Here is a 24,432-nt window from a genome sequence, read left to right as displayed (position 1 = left end):
TTGTGTGTGCGGTGGTGGGGGCCATCTGAGACGCGCACCATCACGGGGTTCCTTTGTTCACACACGCACACAGAGTCACTGTGTGTGTGTGTTGTGCAAATACGTCGTGTCGTTAGCAATGAGGGTGTTACTCTTGGTGTGTGGTGTGGGAGAGAGGGGGGGCTACGTCCGCTGGTCGGCTGAGTTGAATAATTAAGAGCGCGTCAAAAGGCGGTGGTGCGTTCGTGGTCTTGGCGGCTCGTGAAGCACTGCGACTGCCCCTGCCTTCTGGGCATTGCGACGAACACCACCCGCAACATCAACAGCATCATCAGCAGCAGCAGCATCATCAGCAGCAGCGGCAACATCGTCATCATCGTCGCGGATTAATAATCCTTCGTCGTCGTCGTCCTCCTCCTCTTCAATTTGCGGCGGAGGCGCACGGCACGACGTCTTTTTTATTTTATTTTCAGGGAACGCGTGATGGCTGCGGTACGTTTGTTGGTACACGTGCAGCCCTGGTGGTAATCCACTGCTGGATGGTTCTATGTGTGTGTGTTGGTACACGTGCAGCCCTGGTGGTAATCCACTGCTGGATGGTTCTGTGTGTGTGTTGGTACACGTGCAGCCCTGGTGGTAATCCACAGCTGGATGGTTCTGTGTGTGTGTTGGTACACGTGCAGCCCTGGTGGTAATCCACTGCTGGATGGTTCTATGTGTGTGTGTGTTGGTACACGTGCAGCCCTGGTGGTAATCCACTGCTGGATGGTTCTATGTGTGTGTTGGTACACGTGCAGCCCTGGTGGTAATCCACTGCTGGATGGTTCTATGTGTGTTGGTACACGTGCAGCCCTGGTGGTAATCCACTGCTGGATGGTTCTATGTACGTGTGTGTTGGTACACGTGCAGCCCTGGTGGTAATCCACAGCTGGATGGTTCTGTGTGTGTGTTGGTACACGTGCAGCCCTGGTGGTAATCCACTGCTGGATGGTTCTAATGCATGTTATGACAAGTTCGCAGCACGACGTGTATGTATGTACTGTATTATGTATTGGGCGTTCTTTTGAAGCGATTACTTTGGCGACACGGCGTTCGTTGACACTGGGCCGCACAAAGAGAACTCAAATAAACTCAACGCGTCCGTCGCTAACCGCCGTCTTGACAGAGAACGCGATACATAAATAGCAGGCGACGTTTCGGGAAGCGTGCCTTTTTTTTCTCATTCATAGCACATCTTCATGAAGGAGGTTGCTGGGCTGGCAGCAAGCAACTTGCTCCTGCTACCAGCAGGTCACGGACGAGGGCCAGCAGGTTAAAAAGGGAACTATAGCATGCGTGACTTAAACAGGAAAAATTATTAGTCGTTTCACGTGTTTCACGGTAGAGTATACAGTACGGCCCAAGTACATACGATGCATGAACCCTATCTTATTTGTGTCTGATACGTATTATTTATCAGTGTGTTCGGAATGTTTTAGTATTTTTTTGTTTAAACACGTGCAACTTTTAACATGTGTGTGGGCTGGGTGTAGCGACATATACGGGCTGTGTACACCTACCTGTGTAGTGGCTGACACAGTCCAGTAGGGGCAGTCGCAACACTCCTAGCCCGGGAGCAGGAGGGGGCTGTGGGGTGTACTGGGATCCCCCACGACCCCGCCCCTCGGGTGGGGGCTGTGGGGTGTACTGGGATCCCCCACGACCCCGCCCCTCGGGTGGGGGCTGTGGGGTGTACTGGGATCCCCCACGACCCCGCCCCTCGGGTGGGGGCTGTGGGGTGTACTGTGATCTCCCACGACCCCTCCCCCCGGGTGGGGGCTATGGGGTGTACTGGGATCCCCCACGACCCCGCCCCTCGGGTGGGGGCTGTGGGGTGTACTGGGATCCCCCACGACCCCGCCCCTCGGGTGGGGGCTGTGGGGTGTACTGGGATCCCCCACGACCCCGCCCCTCGGGTGGGGGCTGTGGGGTGTCCTGTGATCCCCCGCGACCCCTCCCCTCGGGTTGGGAGGTGTATAAAAGCTTGACCTCTCTCCAGGCTCGGGGCTAGTTGAAGACAGAAGCCAGAAGAGTGGTCAGCTAGGACCCTGGGACCCCCTAGCCCCGCTGCCCTTGTCAAGGCCTTGGACTCTGTGTGGCTCAGTGCTGAGACCCTGGGAATCCCCGGCCCGACGTCCTTAGCCAGTGGTTGGAACCCGCACCCTAGCTAGGTCGGGTTAGATTAGCCTCCCCTAGGCATCCATAGCCGGAGGACCCAGAGTAACAGTCCTGTATTAGGCAAGTCAGTTCGCAGGCAGTACCTCCCCAGGCAGTGTATGATAGAAGGGCCGTTGCCCTGAGTGTGCCGGGTTGTACTGCCGAACGTTGTGTTAATAAATAGTGTTGCCTCCAAGACCCGAGTCCGACGTCTCTAGAATCCACAACACTACACATGCGTCCGTGCATGTGTTTGCGGTACTTTCATCAACGTAATGGGCGTCTGCTGTGGGTTCGTGGTCACGTTTTACATGCACGGTATATGTGGGCCCCTCCTAGGTCGACTCAGCCTTAACATTAATTGTCGACGCCGGCCTGGTCGCTACCTTATTGGTTTGCTTGCGGGCTCACTCGGGATTCAACAGCCACCTCACCGGCTTAATACTGTAAATGTTGCTCGCTGTGATGGTGAATTGCAAATGGGGAGGGGAATTTTTGTATTTATTTGTGTGAGATTTTACGTGGCATTCGAGCGTGCAATTTGTATGCATGCGCAGTCATCCAATTAATCTGGGGTTACGCATTTCCTCTTGCTGTCAATCTTGGTTTATGGCATTTTTAGCTAAGTGGTCTTCACTTCGTCATAACGCCATGTTGTCATCGGTTCGAATGTCACAAATGTACACAATTCGGGCATAGTGTACAGTCCATGTAATGTTTATTGCAATGTCTGCGTAATTTAGGTAACATTTCAGTAAGATAGCATCTGCCTTGAAGGGTCATTACCCATAATAATGATAATTCCATGTATATACCGATTTTCATCACAGCAGCAGCAGACACTCAGCATAAACATTTACCAGATGAACTAAAAGTTTAAAAAGCGGAAGCTTATAAATAGGTTTTAAGGCACATTTTTTAATCGTCCACAGACTCGGAGATCCTGATGTCTCCTGAAAGAGCGTTCCATAACCTGGGAGCTACACGGGAAAAAATCTCGGTCGCCCATAGGCCGAAACCTCGACCTAGGAATGCAGAGATGATCTGCATCCCCCAGATTTTAGGGACCTTGAGGGGACATATGGGTGTAGCATATCAATGATGTAGGCTGGGGCAAGATGGTTCACTGCTTTCGAAGTTGACAATAGTATTTTAAACTGTCTTCTATGTGAATCTGGAAGCCAGTGCAGGGAGGCCAAAACGGGTTTAATATGATGTGGTATTCTGGTTAGCAGTCTTTCATCGGCAGAAGACAATGGGTTTTGAGGTTTCACTTTTTTTTATTTAAGAAGATGTCCATTCGTTTGAACATTTTCCTGCATGACTGCTGCAAAGGTCGCATCCTGTAAACGACAGAGAGCGCCTGTGAAGCGTTGGTGGCATCTGCAATTGACGGTGGTCGTTCGTGCCTGTCAACCCCTTATAAGTGCCCTCCCTTATTACAGACAAACTCAGACCTTATTGGTCACTCCGTGCCCTTCTAAATCTCAACGTCCATCCTACAAAGTCCCTTCACAAGGGAGAAACACTATAAATAGACAAAACATGTTTGCCCGTATTGAAATGGCTGTACGCCGTATGGACCTGAAAACGAAGTTTCCCTTCACAGGCATACAGGTACACCGTACGGGTTTACCTGCATCGTTCTGGAGGTGGGAGAGTTTTCTCTTTCTGATCGGCAAAGCCGGTGGTGGGGTGCCCCCTTGTCCTTTGTACCCGCGACTCTGCATCGTCCTGTCAGCTGCTGAATCCATCTCGCATCGAAATCTCCGTGCGTGCCAACCCAGTCAGCGTCTTGTTGAGCCAGTTTATATTTTGTCTCTTTTTTGTCTCTGCCAGAGCTTTCCGCTTCGCTAATGTTGATGTTGCTGCTGTCCTTGAATCGGACAGTTTTGGGTTGGCATTTGAATTCTCAACATGAAGCTCATCGGATTCCTCCAGTATAAATACATATCCTGATTCTGATGCTGTACTTTGCCTGCCTGAATAATAACATTTTGGTTTGAGAATGTATGAGAAAACATATCTGGCTGGGGAATAAATATCTGTCTGGGTAGCCTAGTGGTTAGAGTCTGCCTGCAGCTTGTGATTTGAAAGTTCATCCATTGATGGAAAGTCACAACATCATGGATGCATGCCGTGTCCAAGCAAGAACATTTGCTGGACTACATAGTGACGGACCAGCAGATCCGAGCCCATGTCCTTGACACCAGGACCTACCGTGGAGCTGATCTGCCCTCTGACTATCGACTTGTCATCTGTAAGATGCGCCTGCCATTCTTCCACTCCGGTGGTGGGTGTACACCCAGGACCCCATTCCAACCTAAGGTGGCCTGGTCTCAGCTAGCTGATGGAAGTTGCAAGCGAGAATTTCATCATCGCTTGCGGCTGGGGTTGGCATCGTCCCCCACTCCTGATGTCGAGGGCAAATGGGCGAGGTTTAGGACTGTGACTCATGCAGCTGCAATGGCTGCTTTGGGTACTTGGTCCAGACCTCCCCAGAGACGCTGGCTGACAGAGGAAGTGTTCAAGCTGGTTGAGAAAAAGCGACAGGCCCACTCTCATCGGCTACAGCATCCCACGTCAGAGAATGAGGAGGCTTACCGCAGCCTTCGCTTGGAAGTTCGGAGAGTCGTGAGAAGCTGCAAGGATGGGTGGTGGTCGCGGGTTGCTGAGGAGATGGAGTCTGCCTCAATGGCCTGCGATCACAAATCCCTATTTAACTCCATCAAAAAAGTTACCTGCAGCGCCACACCTGTTACCATCAGGGGAAAGAACGGTGATCCAATCTCCGACCCCCAGGAACAGGTTTGCACATTTGCTGAGCATTTCTGTGAGGTCCTGGGGGAGGGGGTATCCCTCAGCCTGGAAAACATCATGGGACAAAGTGGGGATGACCCTGCTGAAGCTGTGGGGTCTCAAATATTGGAGGAGGAAGTCACCCACTGTGAGTGGCTGGCTGAGGTGCAATCCGTTGAAGTACTGAAGGCGATCCTGAGTCTGAGACCAGGAAAGGCACCGGGCAGAGATGATCTCCCAAGCGAAATGCTGAGGGAAGGTGGCGTTTGGGCGCAGACTGCCCTACATGACATCATAACAACAGTCTGAGCCACTGGATGGGTTCCGCAGGATTGGAAGGATGCCCTGGTGGTCCCCCATTTTAAGAAAGGGGACTGCACAGACTAACAACTATAGGGGCATCTCACTCCTCAGTGTGCCGGGAAAGGTCCTGGCAAGGATTATTCAACATCGCCTTGCTAGGCACGCTGAGGAGAGGCTTGCGGAGCCCCAAGGTGGTTTCAGGAAAGGAAGGTCCTGCACAGATGCCATATTTTCTGTCCGTCTGCTACAGCAGAGGTGTATGGAATTCCAACAAGACCTACATCTCTGCTTTATTGACCTGGTCAAAGCCTATGATACCATCAGTAGGCCTGGGCTCTGGGTTGTTCTTCGTGCTTTCGAAGTACCAGACCCACTGCTCACGCTCATTAAGGACCTTCATGATGGTGAGCAGGCCCAGGTATAATTACGTGGCCGGGAGTCAGAGCCATGACCTGTACACCTTGGGGTGTGACAGGGATGTCCTCTGGCTCCAACATTTAACATCTATTTCGACCATGTAGTTCGTGAAGCCTTCAGTAGCTGTACCGGAGGAATCTCCATCTGGTACAGATACAATGGGAGGCTGATCGATGCCCGGGTGCGGTCAAGGGATGGTTCCCTATTGGTCAACTATGTTATGTATGCCGATGACCTGGTAATTGCGGCTCACTCAGAGGAGGAGTTGGAGGCGCTGCTGCTGAAACTGGAGTGTGCCACTAAGAGGTGGGGCCTTACCATCAGCCCCTCCAAAACGAAGCACCTGCCTGGGTATTTTGTACCATCGGGCACTCAACTCCCACAACTCCCAATCGGTGATGGGGCAGTTGTGGAGAGAGTGGAGAGTTTGCCATACCTGGGCAGTGTGCTCATGACTAGCTCCGGTTTAACAGCAGAGGTCTCACTCCGAATCAGTTGTTAATCGGTTGCGTAATACTGTGTGGAAGCTACCTGGTCTGTCGCTCCGCACGAAGCTTCAGGTCTTCTCGGCCACGGTCATTCCCTCCCTTCTCTATGCTTGCGAAACGTGGACCGCCCTAATGGAACATCTTTGCCGGTTAGAAACATTTATGCTGGCCTGCTTTTGATCTATCCTGGGTTTAACCAGGCTGGATTGTGTGAGGAGCTCACAAATCCTTGAAATATCTGGACAAAGTCCCATCGGTGAGCTCCTCCGGTAGGCAAGGCTGCGTTGGCTGGGCCATGTAGCCCGCATGCCCAATCACAGCATGCCCAAACAGCTTTTGTTCGGCCGGATCGATGGGGCTAAACAGGCCCGGCACGGGCTAGAGAAGAGATGGAGTGATGTGGTACAGGAGGATGTGGAGCTGAGTGGACTTGCCGATGACTGGTACCAGCGGTGTCAAGATTGGCCTCTGTGGAGAAGGCTCGTGAAGGATGCTACTGGGCAGTTGGAGGCAGTCGCCCTCCAACAACAACGGAGGGCGGAGGAGCGACGCTCACAACAACGAGTGGAGCGCTGGGTGGCTAAAGCACAGCAAGTTGGCACAGTAGGGGGCACAGGTGGATTATCAGCCAGTCGTCTCAGTCATTCGACCTGTGGCACCTGCTTGGTCTGCCCCGTGACCTCCTGCCAGCGGGCGTTCGACACTTCACGTGGCCTCAAGGTGCATATGGCCTGGCACAAGCATCGTCGTGACGTCACTGCCACCTCAGTGGCGAATGGCGGTTGTTCTTGTTGTGTGATACACCCTCTATGCTCTCCGACACAGCCAAGTGAATGAAGTTGGCATGTGAACAAACACGTGCCAATGTCTTGTTTATTGCTTCAGGAATCCAGATTGTTAAATGTTGTTAAATGCTGTCCAACATACCGCGTGCTGAAGTAATAATAAATAAATTGGTATGTTTTGTCACGTGGTACATTTATTTGGCTGTTGGGTAGAGGCTTCACGACACACATGAGCTTTCTACTCGCACGACCTGACCCAAACGTCGATTGTGCAAGCCTACGTGTTAAAAAATATAGTGTACAATTATCCCATTGATAGCTCATTGTCAAACGCCACATACAACTTGCCAAAAGATACATCTGCTGCAGAAAAGGTTATCGCTATCAAATCTGCATACTCTGGGTCTCTCAGTTATGTTGACCCACTGTGATCTGTTGATGTTTTGCTGTCTGTGGCATGCGTGGTTTGAGTGAGCACATGACAAAGCTAAATATAGAGCAAAGTGGGTGTCTACATCCTTCTCTTAACCCTGATTCTCAAGCCTTTCTGAAGTTGCTCCTTGCGTGCAAAAGCCTAGTTGTACGGCATTACATTATTGTGTATGTGGCGTGTGATGCACAGTATATGTGATGTACTGTTACAATACAGTATTTACTGTATACGCTATATGGAAACTCCTTTTCGCACGTGTTTAGCCACACGTGGCTTTCATATTTTTATATTCTAAATATGTCATTGTGAGTTGTTCTCATTCCAATGCGTGCATTATTATTTCTCGTTATTCTATTACATAACATTAATTCATGTTATGAACATGTAAAAACATCTTCTGTGGCCTTAGATTTATGGTACAGTAGTTGACAATGGGTGCCTGTTACACCTTATCACTCTCACAGTAGATACTGGGGCTATCAGCGCAGTTTGTATGTACCTGTACGCATACATTTTTGCGCTTCACGTGTTATGAGCAGTCAGTTTTAAAGTAGCTGCGTTACACATCTGACTGGGTAGCATATTGGTTAGTCTGCAACTTGCAAGTGGAATGTTGTAAATTTAAATTCCTGTTAAATGTCACATTTCTTTCCTCTGGGGTTGTTCAAATGTGTCTACCTTTCACCTGCACAGCTGAGCAGGTCTAGACTCGTCTAAGAGGACCATCTTTCTACTGTGATAAGTTGAACAATCCTATGGCAGGGGTGCTATGCTCATTCTTGCTCTAGAAATGCATAATTTCACCACTGGCTCAGGTTTGTAAATACTAACTAAACTTTAAATTTTCCAGGAAGGCCCACTGAGCTATATAGCCCTTTTTTTAGAAGCGACATGGTCACATTTATAACAGGCAAATACTCTTAAACACATGTTTCTTAAAGTGGAGGGGAAAAAAAACAGCGGACCCGGAGAAAAACCGGAGAAAAATCCACACGAATACAGGGAGAGAAACATATAAACTCCAAATCTACAGGCGTCAGGGTAGGGATCGAACCCCCGACCTTTTCTGCATATCAGATGAGGTAGTTAACATCTCACCATCATGGTGCCCCAAATAGGAGTTGACCTTTCCCCCACAGTCAGGTCGGACAATACACTACAGTACTGAATTTTAGACTTATTTTAAAATAGTGGTCATACAGTATCTGGATGAATAAGCATATCACCTCCTCACACTCCATTCCATATTTTTATGTGCCCCTTACCCGTAGGGATTTTGCCAACTCTGTTTCGCGCTAATTGCAGTCATCTTAAATTAGTTTATGACATTGAAAATTGCGCTAACATTACAGCAAATCAACATCAAGCCTCGGAAAATGATTTAGCAAATATCGCTTTGAGATAACATACTTGTCACACGTATGGTAAAACCAATGTTAGCCTTGTAGTGGTATATACAATTGAAGTTAATTTTAGAAGGTATGGATTCAATACAGTACAGTTGTTACTAACAACTGTACATACTACCAGTTTGAACTACAGAATGTGTGTAAAGGATAGATATACAGTGAGGGAAAAAAGTATTTGATCCCCTGCTGATTTTGTACGTTTGCTCACTGACAAAGAAATGATCAGTCTATAATTTTAATGGTAGGTTTATTTGAACAGTGAGAGAGAATAACAACAAAATCCAGAAAAACGCATGTCAAAAATGTTATAAATTGATTTGCATTTTAATGAGGGAAATAAGTATTTGACCCCCTCTCAATCAGAAAGATTTCTGGCTCCCAGGTGTCTTTTATACAGGTAACGAGCTGAGATTAGAAGCACACTCTTAAAGGGGGTGCTCCTAATCTCAGCTTGTTACCTGTATAAAATACACCTGTCCACAGAAGCAATCAATCAGGAGTTGACCTTTCCCCCACAGTCAGGTCGGACAATACACTACAGTACTGAATTTTAGACTTATTTTAAAATAGTGGTCATACAGTATCTGGATGAATAAGCATATCACCTCCTCACACTCCATTCCATATTTTTATGTGCCCCTTACCCGTAGGGATTTTGCCAACTCTGTTTCGCGCTAATTGCAGTCATCTTAAATTAGTTTATGACATTGAAAATTGCGCTAACATTACAGCAAATCAACATCAAGCCTCGGAAAATGATTTAGCAAATATCGCTTTGAGATAACATACTTGTCACACGTATGGTAAAACCAATGTTAGCCTTGTAGTGGTATATACAATTGAAGTTAATTTTAGAAGGTATGGATTCAATACAGTACAGTTGTTACTAACAACTGTACATACTACCAGTTTGAACTACAGAATGTGTGTAAAGGATAGATATACAGTGAGGGAAAAAAGTATTTGATCCCCTGCTGATTTTGTACGTTTGCTCACTGACAAAGAAATGATCAGTCTATAATTTTAATGGTAGGTTTATTTGAACAGTGAGAGAGAATAACAACAAAATCCAGAAAAACGCATGTCAAAAATGTTATAAATTGATTTGCATTTTAATGAGGGAAATAAGTATTTGACCCCCTCTCAATCAGAAAGATTTCTGGCTCCCAGGTGTCTTTTATACAGGTAACGAGCTGAGATTAGAAGCACACTCTTAAAGGGGGTGCTCCTAATCTCAGCTTGTTACCTGTATAAAATACACCTGTCCACAGAAGCAATCAATCAGATTCCAAACTCTCCACCATGGCCAAGACCAAAGAGCTCTCCAAGGATGTCAGGGACAAGATTGTAGACCTACACAAGGCTGGAATGGGCTACAAGAACATTGCCAAGCAGCTTGGTGAGAAGGTGACAACAGTTGGTGCGATTATTCGCAAATGGAAGAAACACAAAAGAACTGTAAATCTCCCTCGGCCTGGCGCTCCATGCAAGATCTCACCTCGTGGAGTTGCAATGATCATGAGAACGGTGAGGAATCAGCCCAGAACTACACGGGAGGATCCTGTCAATGATCTCAAGGCAGCTGGGACCATAGTCACCAATAAAACAATTGGTAACACACTACGCCGTGAAGGACTGAATTGCTGCAGCGCCCGCAAGGTCCCCCTGCTCAAGAAAGCACATATACATGCTCGTCTGAAGTTTGCCAATGAACATCTGAATGATTCAGAGGACAACTGGGTGAAAGTGTTGTGGTCAGATCAGACCAAAATGGAGCTCTTTGGCATCAACTCAACTCGCCGTGTTTGGAGGAGGAGGAATGCTACCTATGACCCCAAGAACACCATCCCCACCGTCAAACATGGAGGTGGAAACATTATGCTTTTGGAGTGTTTTTCTGCTAAGGGGACAGGACAACTTCACCGCATCAAAGGGACGATGGAAGGGGCCATGTACCGTCAAATCTTGGGTGAGAACCTCCGCCCCTCAGCCAGGGCATTGAAAATGGGTCGTGGATGGGTATTCCAGCATGACAATGACCCAAAACACACAGCCAAGGCAACAAAAGAGTGGCTCAAGAAGAAGCACATTAAGGTCCTGGAGTGGCCTAGCCAGACTCCAGACCTTAATCCCATAGAAAATCTGTGGAGGGAGCTGAAGGTTCGAGTTGCCAAACGTCAGCCTCGAAACCTTAATGACTTGGAGAAGATCTGCAAAGAGGAGTGGGACAAAATCCTTCCTGAGATGTGTGCAAACCTGGTGACCAACTACAAGAAACGTCTGACCTCTGTGATTGCCAACAAGGGTTTTGCCACCAAGTACTAAGTCATGTTTTACAGAGGGGTCAAATACTTATTTCCCTCATTAAAATGCAAATCAATTTATAACATTTTTGACATGCGTTTTTCTGGATTTTTTTGTTGTTATTTTGTCTCTCACTGTTAAAATAAACCTACCATTAAAATTATAGACTGATCATTTATTTGTCAGTGGGTAAACGTACAAAATCAGCAGGGGATTAAATACTTTTTCCCTCACTGTAGGAGTCTACCTTTTTACAATATAAGTGGCTGAGATCTCTGCCACTGATCAATCCTCACCAGCTTTGGTCCATACACAAAGCCCTTCACCATCCTGGTTCATAGATTTCCCTGCGTGACCACCACACTAATTATTCCCTAACCACAAATCTCTATCTATTTGGAACAAAATTACCAGCATTACAACCACCATTAGGACATCCATCTCTGCCTGTGAAGATCAACCAACGACTATTCCAACTTTCTCACCGCCTTCTTCACTGTCCTCTCTTTCACTTCTCACACCCCAGGAGGTTCTGGCACTCATACTGGAGTCCCCAAATAGAACGCCACCTCTTTACATATTACTTGCTACCTTCATTTAGCAGTGCGCACATTAATTCAGTCATGGTTACTCATATCGCAAACACCTCTTTCAAGTCGAGTCCTTTTCCTCCTCTGAAGCTTGATCAGGTGCCCCCTTTAAGACAGGTTCAAATTCAAATGATCCCGCTAGTTACTGCCCCATCACAAATTTGTCTACAGCCTTGTCCTCGACCCAAATTTTTGCCTTTTTTCCATTTGGCTTACCATTCAGGTCCCTCCATGGAGACTGTTTTAGCCAAGACATATTTGCCCATGGTTCCAGCTCCATCATCACATTGACTGGGCTCGACATCTCCACTGCTTTTTGACACCATCAACAAGTACTAAACCCTTAAATATGCCTGGAGACTGACTTCTCCATCAATGGCATTGCGCTTATTTGGATGCACCTGCATTAAAATGTGGCAAACAGTGTATCAACAGTCTTCACAACCACTGATGGGGTCGCATAGCGGATCTGTACTCAGGCCTTTGCTTTTTTCTACTTACATCTCACCTCATTGACTGCCTCATTGACAGTTATGGCATCAAATATCACGTGTGCTGACGATGTTCTACACAGATTTAGTTCTGGCTCATGGTTCTTCAATTCTGCGCAACTGCACAACAGATTTACAATGCTGGTTTTAGTCTTATGACCTAAATGCATCCAAGTCGGATGCCCTATTTCTGGGCCCCAAACCATCCGAGTCTGCTCATTTCAGATTCTCTCATCCCTGTCGGGACGTCTCACCGTCAATCCCACTTTCTGAATGGACAATTATAATTAAGCCGTGATGTTCTACACAGATTTAGTTCTGGCTCATGGTTCTTCAATTCTGCGCAACTGCACAACAGATTTACAATGCTGGTTTTAGTCTTATGACCTAAATGCATCCAAGTCGGATGCCCTATTTCTGGGCCCCAGACCATCCGAGTCTGCTCATTTCAGATTCTCTCATCCCTGTCGGGACGTCTCACCGTCAATCCCAATTTCTGAATGGACAATTATAATTAAGCCGTGTAACAGCCATCTTAGGACAAAGCACTTCCCTCCATTCCTGATTCCCACCGTCGCAACTACCATCGTAGCTTACGGTATTGCCAGCTCTCATCTTGACTGCTGTAACACCTCTCTTGTGAGGGCGTTAGCCAGATACTTAAACCTCAGAGACTACAAAATGACCTGTCATGAGCCATTCCTAGGTATCTGCCAAGGTCACACAAAACCATCTTACAAGTTCAGATACTTAGACTGTGGCTCCCAATGAGTCGAGTGATTGAGTTCAAGATTGCTGTCTTTTGTCATAACGCTGTAATCCATGGCCTTCCACATTATCTGGCCATTCTCCAAAAAAACGGGTTTCAGTCAATCCCCAGACATAAAGGACCTCGTTCCTCAACTTGCTGCCTGTCCTCCAAACTAAGACTGTCCTGGCAGAGTGCCGTTTTTCCATGGCTGCTTAAATAATTTGTAATTGTAACCCGCTACACTTATGCAGCATAATTTTAAGAGACGCTTGAGGGCTCATCTGGTGGGATATTTGTGACCGTGATATGCAGTATAGTAGTTCAATCAGAGTCTGAGTAATGTTTTACGATTGTGTACTTTAACAATGTGCTTTTATCCTGGCAGATTTAATGTGAATATGCCAGTGAAATGTGCGTGTTAATGTGATCTCTCTGTGCGTTTTCTATTTCCTGTTTCACTGAAGATGTCTCAAATTAGGTTACACTGAAGCCGTGGGAATGTGAACACACTTTTCACAAAACGCTATTTTCCTTTGTGCAAGCACAACCGGACACCCCAACTCTGCCGTTACAATGCTCAGCCGTCCGATTCTGTGTCGCAGGTGAGTAACTCAGCGTGTGTCGGTCCATCAGTCAAGGCCACAGGGTCGTTTAAAATCCTGGCATGAAAATAGCACAGTCACCAGTGGTGGACTTTGTCTTGAGGACCATTACTGGAAAAGCATCGACCAGATTTTATTACCTTGAGAAAAACTAGATTTCAGTTTTTTATTACTCAACGCATTCTGAGGTATTTCAATTTACAGCGTTTAAAACATTTCAATAGAAATTACTAAATGTTAATGTACCGTAATTATATTCTTGGTTCTTTCGGTAAAGTCACGTAGAAGGGAAACAATAAAATAATAAAAATATAAAACAATAATTACGTTTAAGAGTTAGTTGATTGGCAGGATGCGTATATATGGCGGGGTAAAAGTGTGGGTAATCCTACCTCTTCCAAGACGTCTGGCCATGGAAGAGTAGACCAAACGGCCTCTGGAGAGGCTCTTTGAAGCTCCCTCTCGTGGAAGCCCTTCCACCAGCAGTTGTGTGAGCGAGGAATTGTAGGGCTGCACCTTTACAGGATCAAAACTAGATTCCTTCACGATCAATTGCTGCAACAAATGCACGCGCGTACAATAGTGGCATCTGTGTGCCGTTTGGATATCACTCGCAAGTTGTTAATTCAATTACTGTATAATTTGGACTATCGGCCTATTGGCCACCTGACGAGAGGGGGGGGCATCAGATGGTACGGATTGAATGGGTATTGCTATCCTGAGTCAGCCAGTTTTGCAACAGACTTAAAGCAGTGTTATTCTAAAGAGCTTACTAATACATTCGTGATGGATTGGACTCGTAAGAGTGGGGCATGAGACAAATGTGTGAATCTTATTCAAATTGTGTGAAACTTAAAAGAGTCTGCGATTGTAGTTTCATGGTGAACGCTATTATGCTGCACATGATACTGAAAATGCAAATTTGTATTGGTCCGTTAAGGTAAAAAAAAGTTAGTCCTACCGTTCAACAATGTGGGATTTACTGTTTTTGGAAACAACATGTGAGAATTCAAGTAAAAAAAAATCAATTTAACCACAGTAATTCATACATTGACGGCCATACATTCCAACGTGGTTCACAAGGCGCTTTCCCCATTGGGCCACATGACTCGCCAGTGACTGTTGTTGTTACCTTGTTGCCCTGGACATGCTCTTGGCTACCAGGGGGGAGAGAATAAGGGAATAAGCCAAGAGGGCTTGGCTGCCACACGACCCATGGTGGCTCGTATTGCAGCCAGCGTGTTAATGTTGTTTCTAATTATTAAATATTCTCTACCTTAATATACCATGATGTCTGCCACCATTTGGTAATTAAGGTTGTGTATCCATAATAGAGTTTTTTTTGTTCGATCGCGTCAATATAAATGTGTTGTTAAACCCGCCACCACCCGACATAGCCAATTAGTAAGGTTTGTCACGTGAACAAAACATGCCAATTTACTAATTCAGCACACCGGTGTGTTGGAAAGTAAACCCACAACATTTCCAATTGTAAACCCACAAGATTGGTTTACTCTTCGACACACCGGCATGCTGAGCTACTAACGAATTGGCATGTTTTGTTGACGTAATAAACCTTACTAATCGGCTGTGTTGGGTGGTGGCGGGTCTAACGTCGCATTTAAATTTACGTGATCTCACCAAAAAACCTCTTATGGATAATATTGGTCGCGAAAGCCTACGTGTTAAACTAAAGTAGTGTATTTTCAATGTTTTTACGGATATAATTTTCTGGATAAACAACCTGTGATCGTTTGAGCATGTAAAACTACTACAAACTGTGTCACCTATAAAGTGGTGTGAACTTGAGGTTTTAATGCGCAATATATACCTTTTTTATGACTGGTGTGATTTTAATATCATTCATAATTTATTTTACCAGGTTCCCAGGTTTGGTGACCGCTGGATGCCTCGTTTGCTTTTTCTATGTTACTTTAATCCAGCAATCAAAGTACATCCAGACAGATATCTGGGACAACTACAAGATTGGTACAAGACAGTTAAAGGTATGTTTAACACGTAGGCTTTCACTACCAATATCATCCATAATACAGGGAGGTTTTGTTTGGGGATAGATGGCATAAATATATAAATGTGTTGTTAAACGCGCCACCACCCGACACAAAGCAATTAGTAATGTTTGTCACGTATGCAAATACCACTGATGGACGAGATTTCACTTAGCAACTAGAATTGTAGCAGTGCATGTTAATCGCCACACAGCCACTTCACAGCAAACCCTGTTAATTCACACACACTAACACAAGTATAACATCCAACGTGACATAACACAGTCTCAAGAGATAAACCTTACAATAAGCATGCAAGAGTTGCACTTTACCATTCAGAAGATGTGCAGATATTGGGCGTAGTCATGTAAATATATATATTTAAATGCATTCAAGTGTGGGGCAGTTCATGATCTTCAAGTCATGCATATTTTAAGTGCATGTTATTCGATCCAATTGACTGGTATCCCCTTAATGTGTTTTGTAGGTGTTGCACTCATTCACAAAACAAGTGCTGGATGAGCCCTGCAGGCCAGGGTTTGCCCGTGGTCTCATGACACAGCTTTTCCCGGGACGCTACCACCCCGAGCTGCTGCCCTTCATCAGCAAGAACCTCTCTGAGATGCAGAGTGAAGAGGCCACAGGCCTGCGCTACGATCCACCCTTTGGATTTCGAGGGCAGCGAGACAGCCTAGAGGCAATCTTGGGCCTGATGCCGGAGACTGGTCTTCCCGTGGTGGGGGCGGAAAAAGGGGGGGTGCCCCCTAAAGTGTGTCGTCGCTGCGTGGTGGTCGGAAGCGGTGGAAATCTGCGAGGGACGGGTCTGGGTCCACTCCTCGATAACTTTGACGTCGTGATTCGGTATGATGGTGGGTCCCCGTTGGTGATGTGTGTGTAGAGGTGCCCCATTTGGATGTCGACAAAGTTGACTTTTATAGAGGGCTTTTTATGACTCACATGGTGCAATAGACTGATGTTTGCGAAAGGACAATAATGCCGTTGCCCTTACCAGAATGAATAGCATAAATGTTTTACCAGAATGAATAACTAGAACATTACATTTGTGTTACAGATTAAACAATGCACCTATAATAAAGTTTGAAAATGACGTTGGAAGCAAGACAACTGTCCGGATCACGTATCCAGAGGGTGCACCAAAGTCGATGGAAGAGTATAAACCAAATTCAATATTTGCTGCTGTGATGTACAAAGGAGTGGACTTCCAGTGGCTTGAGTCCATTATCAAGAAAGAGCACGTGGTAGGTTCTGTGTCATTTGGTAAAAAAATAAACATGACGTGAGATGTAATTTTATGCGATTTCAGATTTCTCGTTCATACAGAATACAGAACTATTCGCACCCCTATTGAAACACCACATGTTTGTACTCATGCGCAAACACACGGTGGTGCTTAAACAATGCCCGCTGTGCTTGAAAAAGTCCTATCACCGGCGATTTATTCGCCGATAAAGAGGAGTCACGTGAAAATAAATTTCATCCGTGGGTTATCGTGGATAATATGACCACAACAGCCGCAATTTAACCACAACCATCACCACAACAGCCGCATAACCGCATTACAACCACAAACATAAGCACATTATAGTCACATTTATAACCACTACCAAGGCGTGTGTGTGCGTGCGTACAACAGAAACCTGTGCGATGACACATTTCCCCCACCCGGCTGCCCCCACTTAATCTGGACCACCTAAGTAGAAGAAGGGCAGCAGATGCAAGCTGCTTGCCAGACAGATCTAATTCTTTTTGCATGTTTAAGCAGTAATACACAATTATAAGGGAATGTTAGATATGTTAGGTATTTTTTGCACAACGTTTAAAACAGTTGTCTGTATGTTTTCCTCCCATGTATCGTTTGGAAAATATAGAGCGGACAGATGGACAGACACTTATGAATTGTATTGATAAAGATACCAATTTGTCCCTTAAATTATTGGTGAGCCCTTGAGTTGCCTTTACTGGATTTACTTGTCAGCTAATAGTACATGTCAAAAGGCACTACTTGGCAACCCTCTAGGGATTCTATATTCATAAGGTGTGGATAGCATATTTACAGACTCTGGTATATTGCTGTTTATGCCATAATAAATAAAGTGGTTGGCTTCTGTTATGAAGTGCACTTTACGAGCAAGTTACACAAATTAATTGAGCAACATATTACAGGCCACAACAAATCCCTTTTCCCTGGCCGTGCTTGAACAAGTGGCCGCTAACCACAAATGTTATATACTCATATCCGCATTTATTCGAAGCTTGCTGTTTGTGCGCAGAGCCTATGGACCAAACTTTGGTTCTGGCAGTCGGTGGCGGACGGAGTTCCCTTGGGACCATCGCAGTTCCGCATCCTAAACCTCGAGATTATTGGTGAGACCTCCATGGATCTACTGGGATATCCAAAACCCAGAAAGAGGATCTGGGGTTGGGACAAGGTAAAATTACCTCTTGTGATCCAGATCAGTCAACTTATTTTTTTTTACATTCTCTGACAATGATCATATGCATATGGAAGAAAAAAAATAAAAGCTTAAATAATATTCAATTAAAGTGTGTAAAATATGTCACTGTGCGTACATTTAAAAGAATGGGCGAGCTGCAGAAATGCACGTGCTCTTGTCCACCCAGCAGCATTAATGGACGCACCACAATAGATCGTCCAATCGCGTGTGGTGAGATAAGTGTCAGTACTCCCTCTTCTAAGATGTCTGGCCAGTGTTTAAGAGTAGGCCGAAATTCCCAATAGAGTGGCTCTCTTGAGCTCCCTCTAATGGATGCACTTCTGCCAACAGTGGCACGAGCAAGCATTTGAAGGGCTGCACCCTTTGCATAACTATGCCTATCCAATATCATACGAAAGAGACATAAAAGTTGTCTCTTAAATGTTAAATACTGTGAGGGACATTTTAACGTTACAATTTACTTTACGGAATAAAAAAAGAATGTTTTAAATTAACCCAATTGTACTTGCTCTTGATTGTATTCTTTTGGTGGCAGAACATCCCAACGCTCGGCGTGTCAGCCGTGGTTTTCGCCACGCACTTATGCGACGAGGTGAGCCTGGCTGGCTTCGGCTATGACCTCAGCCGGCCGGATGCGCCGCTGCATTACTACGAGAACGTGCGCATGGATGCCATGAAAGCACAGCCCATGCATAACGTGGACGGAGAGAAGCTCTTCCTAGCCGGGCTTATAAACGCCGGTGTCATCAGCGACCTGACGGGTGGCGTGCAGTGCACTTTCTGCCAAAAGCGAGACGGCAGTGGTGGCAGCAATAGAACATAGCGCTTGCTAGGCCGGACACTTGGTGTTGACGTCCGTTTGGCTAGTGCACAGGCGGGCAGAGGTTCTGGCTGCAGAGGAGTGGAACTGAGGGCCTGCTGGATGTTAATATTTCAAATAGAGTTTGTCGAAAACCAACGGTGTTCTTTCGCAGAAAGAGAACAGAAAACCATCCTGCTTTATTCTTCTGTATACGTTCATTAAGCACTTTCCAACCCTGGCAGTATTTTATTAATTACTGTGTGCTGTCAGAATAGACAGCGCCTCATATATTGGTCTTTTGAGCAGCATATCAAATGCATGTGTAAATAGAATTAGCAAGACAGTTTTACTGCTTTTCATATATTTTGTAATCGTACGAGGTGGAAATCACAACATGTGCTTAAAATGTACAGAATGCCACACTTGTGTGATTGGGATACAATTGTGTAGGATCATTTCCAAACGACATTGTATTAATACACTGGATACACAATACTTTATTAATATACATAAACTGATGTATTAAAGTAATCAGATGTTTATTGAAGGATGCCGACCTCTGCATCCATGTAATTGTGATGCATGACGCCGTGCACATTTTAAAACAAGGCCATAAAACTATCAGTCTGCCTTTGTGAAGCCCCATGAATAATTTATAGAAATATGCTAAAGGTTACATTTACAATGTCAACAAAGCAGAGTTTGAAATAACCTCCAGATTAATCTGATTTTGCTATGGGTTTTTTTAAGTTTCAAAATCAAGTACACAACTTATGTGACCACAAACGCTGGGCTTCAGTTATTTGAAGGTGACACTTGGAACACCACAAACCCATGAGTGGAGTTACGTGTATCTGGATACATTCCTGCATGTAGTGCATACACATACAAACTGCATTTAATTCTGTAATTGCGCACTACATTTTTCCTGTATCTAGTTTACATGTTTAAAACCAGGATTACCAATGATGGGCAAACTAATATGGCACACTTTCTGAAATGAACACTGTTGAAAAACATAGTGTGAGCAGAAAGGTTTAGCAATATAAGAAATAGAAATTAAAAAGTAATAAAGAAACAAGCATACTCTTTGGTTCTTTCGGTAAAGTCACATGGTAGGTATAAAATCAAATAAATTAAATCACGACGTTTCGGGCGCAACACAAGCGTCCGTCATCAGGTGGGACCACCACAGCAAGAAACAATTTCTGAAGTGGGAAAAAGGGGCTGCTGCAACTAGAGGCCATATAGGCAAGAGAAGGGGGGAGGAGCCAGGGAGGAGAGACAGCGAGGGTGGGGGTGTGGGGTAGGGGGAGTGGAGGCTACAAGTAAGCAACAAGCACGGCAAAAAAGGCCGGGGAGGGGAAGTGGACGGGGCTGGGAGTGGGGAGGGTTAGGAAAATGGAGATGCGGATATGAAGGCAGGCCAAAAGCAGTTATGGTTTTACCTGGTTAATAACATCCTTCCAATGATTGCTCAATCTGTATCCATCTTCCCAGTTGAAGTTATGTCGATGTTTATATATCTGGATGGCTTCATGAACAAACCTTTGATAGTAGCCCGAAGGTTTGCAGAGCACCTTGGTCTCGGAAAAAAACAATATCATGAGAGCCCACAGCATTATAGCAGTGGTCAGCCACGGCGGAGGTATTGGTTCTGCCGTGTTTCAGATCTGCCTTGTGCTCACGAACACGGTCCGAGACATGACTTTCGTTTCCCCAATGTAACAATCACCACAGGTGCAACTTAGTTTGTAGATTCTAGGATATTGCATGTCAGGAATGACATCCTTCACAGATAGGGTTAGATCACGGATTTTGTGTACTATACTGAATCGCACCTGGATCTTGTGTTTGTTTAAGATTTTGGAAATCTTTTTGGTAACGCCTGCTATGTATGGCAACGTGATGGTTTTGATCGGCGTCTCAGGGGGTTGTTTCTCCATGGTTGAAGAAACAGCTTTGCGGATAATGCGGTCCGAATATCCATTCATCTTAAGGGCCTGGTGTACGTGTGCCAGTTCACTGGCTAGGTGGTGTTGGTCAGAAATGCAGTGGGTCCTATGGTGTAGTGTTTTGATGAGGGAATTCTTCTGTGATGGATGGTGGTAGGAATCAGGTTTCAGATAGGAATCTGTGTGGGTGGCTTTCCTGTAGACAGTGTCCCAAGGAGCCATCAGGTCTCTTCTCAAACAAAACATCCAGGAATGGTAGCTTTCCATCCTTCTCCACTTCCATGGTGAATTTGATGGATGGGTGTATGGAATTAATGTGGTTGAGAATTTGGTTCAATGCTGGCAGGCCATGTGGCCAAATAACGAAAGTGTCATCCACATATCTCTTCCACAAGGAAGGACATAGGGTGGATGTCTGAATGGCATCTGTTTCAAATTTCTCCATGAAAACATTCGCTATCACTGGTGATAAGGTGGAACCCATGGGGGTAACTTCATTTTCTTTGTAGAAAGTACCATTCCAGGTGAAGTAAGTGCTTATAAAGCAGTGCCTAACCAGCGTAGGAACATCAGGGTTCAATCCATGTTGGACTAAATCTTCAATTATTGCTAAGGTGTCAGGCACAGGAACTTTGGTGAACAGAGAAACCAGATCAAAGCTTTTATACCTACGTGAATTTACTGAAAGAACCCTGCAGTCACGAAAACTTGGCTGTCTAAAGAGACAAGCGTTTGTCTCGGCACGTAAAAAAATACATATTTTACTCTATCCAATGACCAATGTCCAGCAGAATTTGTTTAAAAAGCAAAACCAGTTGAAACTGAAATGGTGTGAACCTCGTGAGTCGATTAAGCGGAGTGCCCTGTTCAATGCTGCTGGGTTGCCTGACGTTATAGGCAGTAAGCATTCCACGAACACCTTTGGGCCCGTTTAGCACATTTCCGTCCAGCAAAATTGTACAACAATACGCAGCCATCATGGTCATGGCTCAGCATCGTATATTGGAAAAAAAAAACATTTCAACTTTGAATAAAATGTAATTTGTATTTAAAATATACATTTACCAACAAATGTAAAAACAATATATTGCAAACAACGAAATAATGAATGAGCAAAATATCACTTCAATACAATATCAATTCTTAAGCCTTGTAATTGTAATTCATATGCTGCATATGTATTCTTACTCTTCATGTAGATTGTGTAAATATGTGTATTTATATGCAATGTGCATTCAGATATAGTGTATGCAGTATATTGACAGTAGTGTGAACTCATTCTGGTATGATTTTATACTGTATATGTACACTCAAGTATTTAAAGCAGAATGTCATTATCACTGAAAAATGTAACAGTGTTACAATAAATAAGCAATTGCCAATGGCACTGCTTTTGTTTACTTTAATGCGGTATGGTATTGCAATATTGATTAACCTCGATTTATCATAATGACTGGTTATTTACCTGTGTAATTCATTGCTGTACAATACTGTAATTAGGGTTTAAGTTTGTACTGTTCATTCATCTTGTGTACATGTCTGAATACGACGCATTTCTCCTGAATGTTTTTTGTTGACAATTAACCTGAGCTAATGCAACGATTATATGTATTCATTCCAACTCACGTGTTTTATTTATTTACATAAAAAATATTTTTACGTGAAATACCTGCTTATGGAATTTAATGCACTGTTTATATTACAGCGCTGTAAAGTGTATACATTAAGACGGGTAGGTTTTTAATTTGTAATCGAAGGGTATGCAGTATATTAAGAGTGTATGTTAAATAATATATTAATTAATGTCATTAAAACCACTGCAGTATTGGTTTGTGTAAATTATCGAATTTATTTAATAATATACTTTGTGTAATTATTATCCTGGAGTTTTGATACAAATCGTTCAAAGGTAAAGGCAGAGCCCTGCAATTTCTTGTTTACACAACTTCCAGTTTAATCGTTATACAAAGTCAAAATGTATATTCTATGGTCAAGACCAGGGATCAGTCACCAACTAAACAAGAAGAGCTATTTTTTTACGAATTGGGTAAAAAAAAACCTTAATATTTATCAAAGAGCCGCAATGCACTGTGGTGGTGAATACGAGACGGCGGTCCTTCATAAATAACGGTCACGAAGCGGTCACTTAAAAGAGCCGCAGGTTGCCGACCCCTGATCGTGACCCCTGGTCGTGACCCCTGGTCGTGACCCCTGGTCGTGACCCCTGGTCGTGTCCCCTGGTCGTGACCATGGTCAATCGTGACACCAGAAACACAACACAACAGTCGTAGGAAGCGCTCTCATCAGCCAAGCCGCGTGCTCATGTCGCACCCCCCCCCCCCCTTCATTAATCCTCTATGCCCCTTCTGGAACCTTCTAAAAGGCTCTCCTCATTTTAAACAACCCTTGTCCCTTGGTCTCTTTCTCCACCTCTAATAATGTCGTTTTTCTTTCCCACAAAATCTATCTCCCAAGGCCTCGGCCAAATCCCACGCTTCATCCCCACTGGCTGTCCCCCGAGCCGTCGTTAATTAAGGCGTCCTTTTGTAACCCGTCCCCACCATGGCTAGCTGTTCTTGGCAGTGATCTTTGTCGAGCGCATAGGGGTGGTTAACTTGAAATAAAATGTATTTTTGGTCGTAAACTTGCGTCGTCTTCTCTACTACTCCTCCCCTGTGTCTCTTGCCGCCCCTGCAGCACACGCACTCGTTCTCTCGGGGGCCACACAGGAAACTTCCAACAGCCGATGTAGAACTTCAACCAGGTCGCCTTTAAGTGCACGTCGAAAGGGCTCCCAACAGCACCGGCAATTCCGTCAAAGCCTGCAACGTGACTTTTGCTGTCACGATTCGACCTTGACGGAAACTCTCGCTTCTCACTTCACTGCCTCTGTTCTCTCTCGATCACTTCCTAGATTCTGGAGCGGTTAAGCCACGTGGCCTCTTGAGAACACATGGCCGGGAAGGGTCCGGAGCCCAGAGAGCTACCAAACACTCATTGCAGTATTTGAATTGGCCAAAAATACCGAGGACCCCCCCGTCCTGATTAAAATATAGAGACTAAAATATAGAGATTATTTTCAAATGTACCTAACTTTTTCTGGTACCCCTTACACTCATATCTGCACTTTTTATTCGCATGTGTTTTGTTTGCGATCATTAAATGCCTGCTTTGGTAGTTGTGCAATATTCCCTCAGGAACCAGTACTTGTTCTATGATATATTTACGTTTTTTTGTGTTTTTGCTGTGGTAGGGCACCACGGATCTCCCTTTGTAAAATAGTTGTGAAACTCGCTAAACGGGGTCAAATATAATAAACTCAAACCCCTGATAAATATGTCCAGTGATGCTTTTTCCCCACAGGGTAAAAATGTATCACACTTTTAGGCAGTTGTGTTCAGTTACCTGCCCACCCATTGACAAATAACTTCCATCGCTGCACCGTGCTGGTCATGGGGAGGAGTGTTCCGCCGTTCTTCACACTGGTCGGTGAAAGCCTCTCCGTTTTAATCACTACAAATCGCTGTGCATCGCCATTGTCAAAACTAGATTATATATAAACACCTAGTCTTATTTATAAACGCCTAGTCTTATATATAAACGCCTAGTCTTATATATAAACGTCTAGTCATATATATAAAC

General features: G+C 45.0%; 1 protein-coding gene across 1 annotated transcript; it reads left to right on the top strand.

The window, feature by feature from the left end:
- Positions 1-23,434, top strand: ST3GAL5 (ST3 beta-galactoside alpha-2,3-sialyltransferase 5). The gene is made up of 7 exons (XM_032950426.2): positions 1-471; positions 13,410-13,547; positions 15,430-15,553; positions 16,044-16,417; positions 16,629-16,815; positions 17,848-18,006; positions 18,569-23,434. Exons 2-7 carry the CDS (start codon positions 13,519-13,521, stop codon positions 18,854-18,856), a joined length of 1,161 nt encoding a protein of 386 aa, XP_032806317.2. The 5' UTR covers positions 1-471; positions 13,410-13,518; the 3' UTR covers positions 18,857-23,434.
- Positions 23,435-24,432: the final 998 nt, after the last annotated feature.

The sequence above is a fragment of the Petromyzon marinus genome, chromosome 9, assembly GCF_048934315.1.
Source record: "Petromyzon marinus isolate PM22_M1 ecotype Great Lakes invasive population chromosome 9, UKy_Petmar_22M1.pri1.0, whole genome shotgun sequence".
Taxonomy (NCBI): Eukaryota; Metazoa; Chordata; class Hyperoartia; order Petromyzontiformes; family Petromyzontidae; genus Petromyzon; species Petromyzon marinus.
The sequence above is the reverse complement of the archived record's forward strand: the minus strand, read 5'-3'. Positions and strand labels throughout refer to the sequence as shown.

What these genes read in the sequence shown, in the direction of transcription:
- ST3GAL5 (XM_032950426.2), top strand. Translation starts at nt 13,519, where the DNA reads ATGCTCAGCCGTCCGATTCTGTGTCGCAG. An exon ending in TTGGTACAAGACAGTTAAAG is followed by an intron (nt 15,554 to 16,043) that starts GTATGTTTAACA and finishes TGTGTTTTGTAG; the next exon opens with GTGTTGCACTCATTCACAAA. An exon ending in GGATCTGGGGTTGGGACAAG is followed by an intron (nt 18,007 to 18,568) that starts GTAAAATTACCT and finishes TTTTGGTGGCAG; the next exon opens with AACATCCCAACGCTCGGCGT.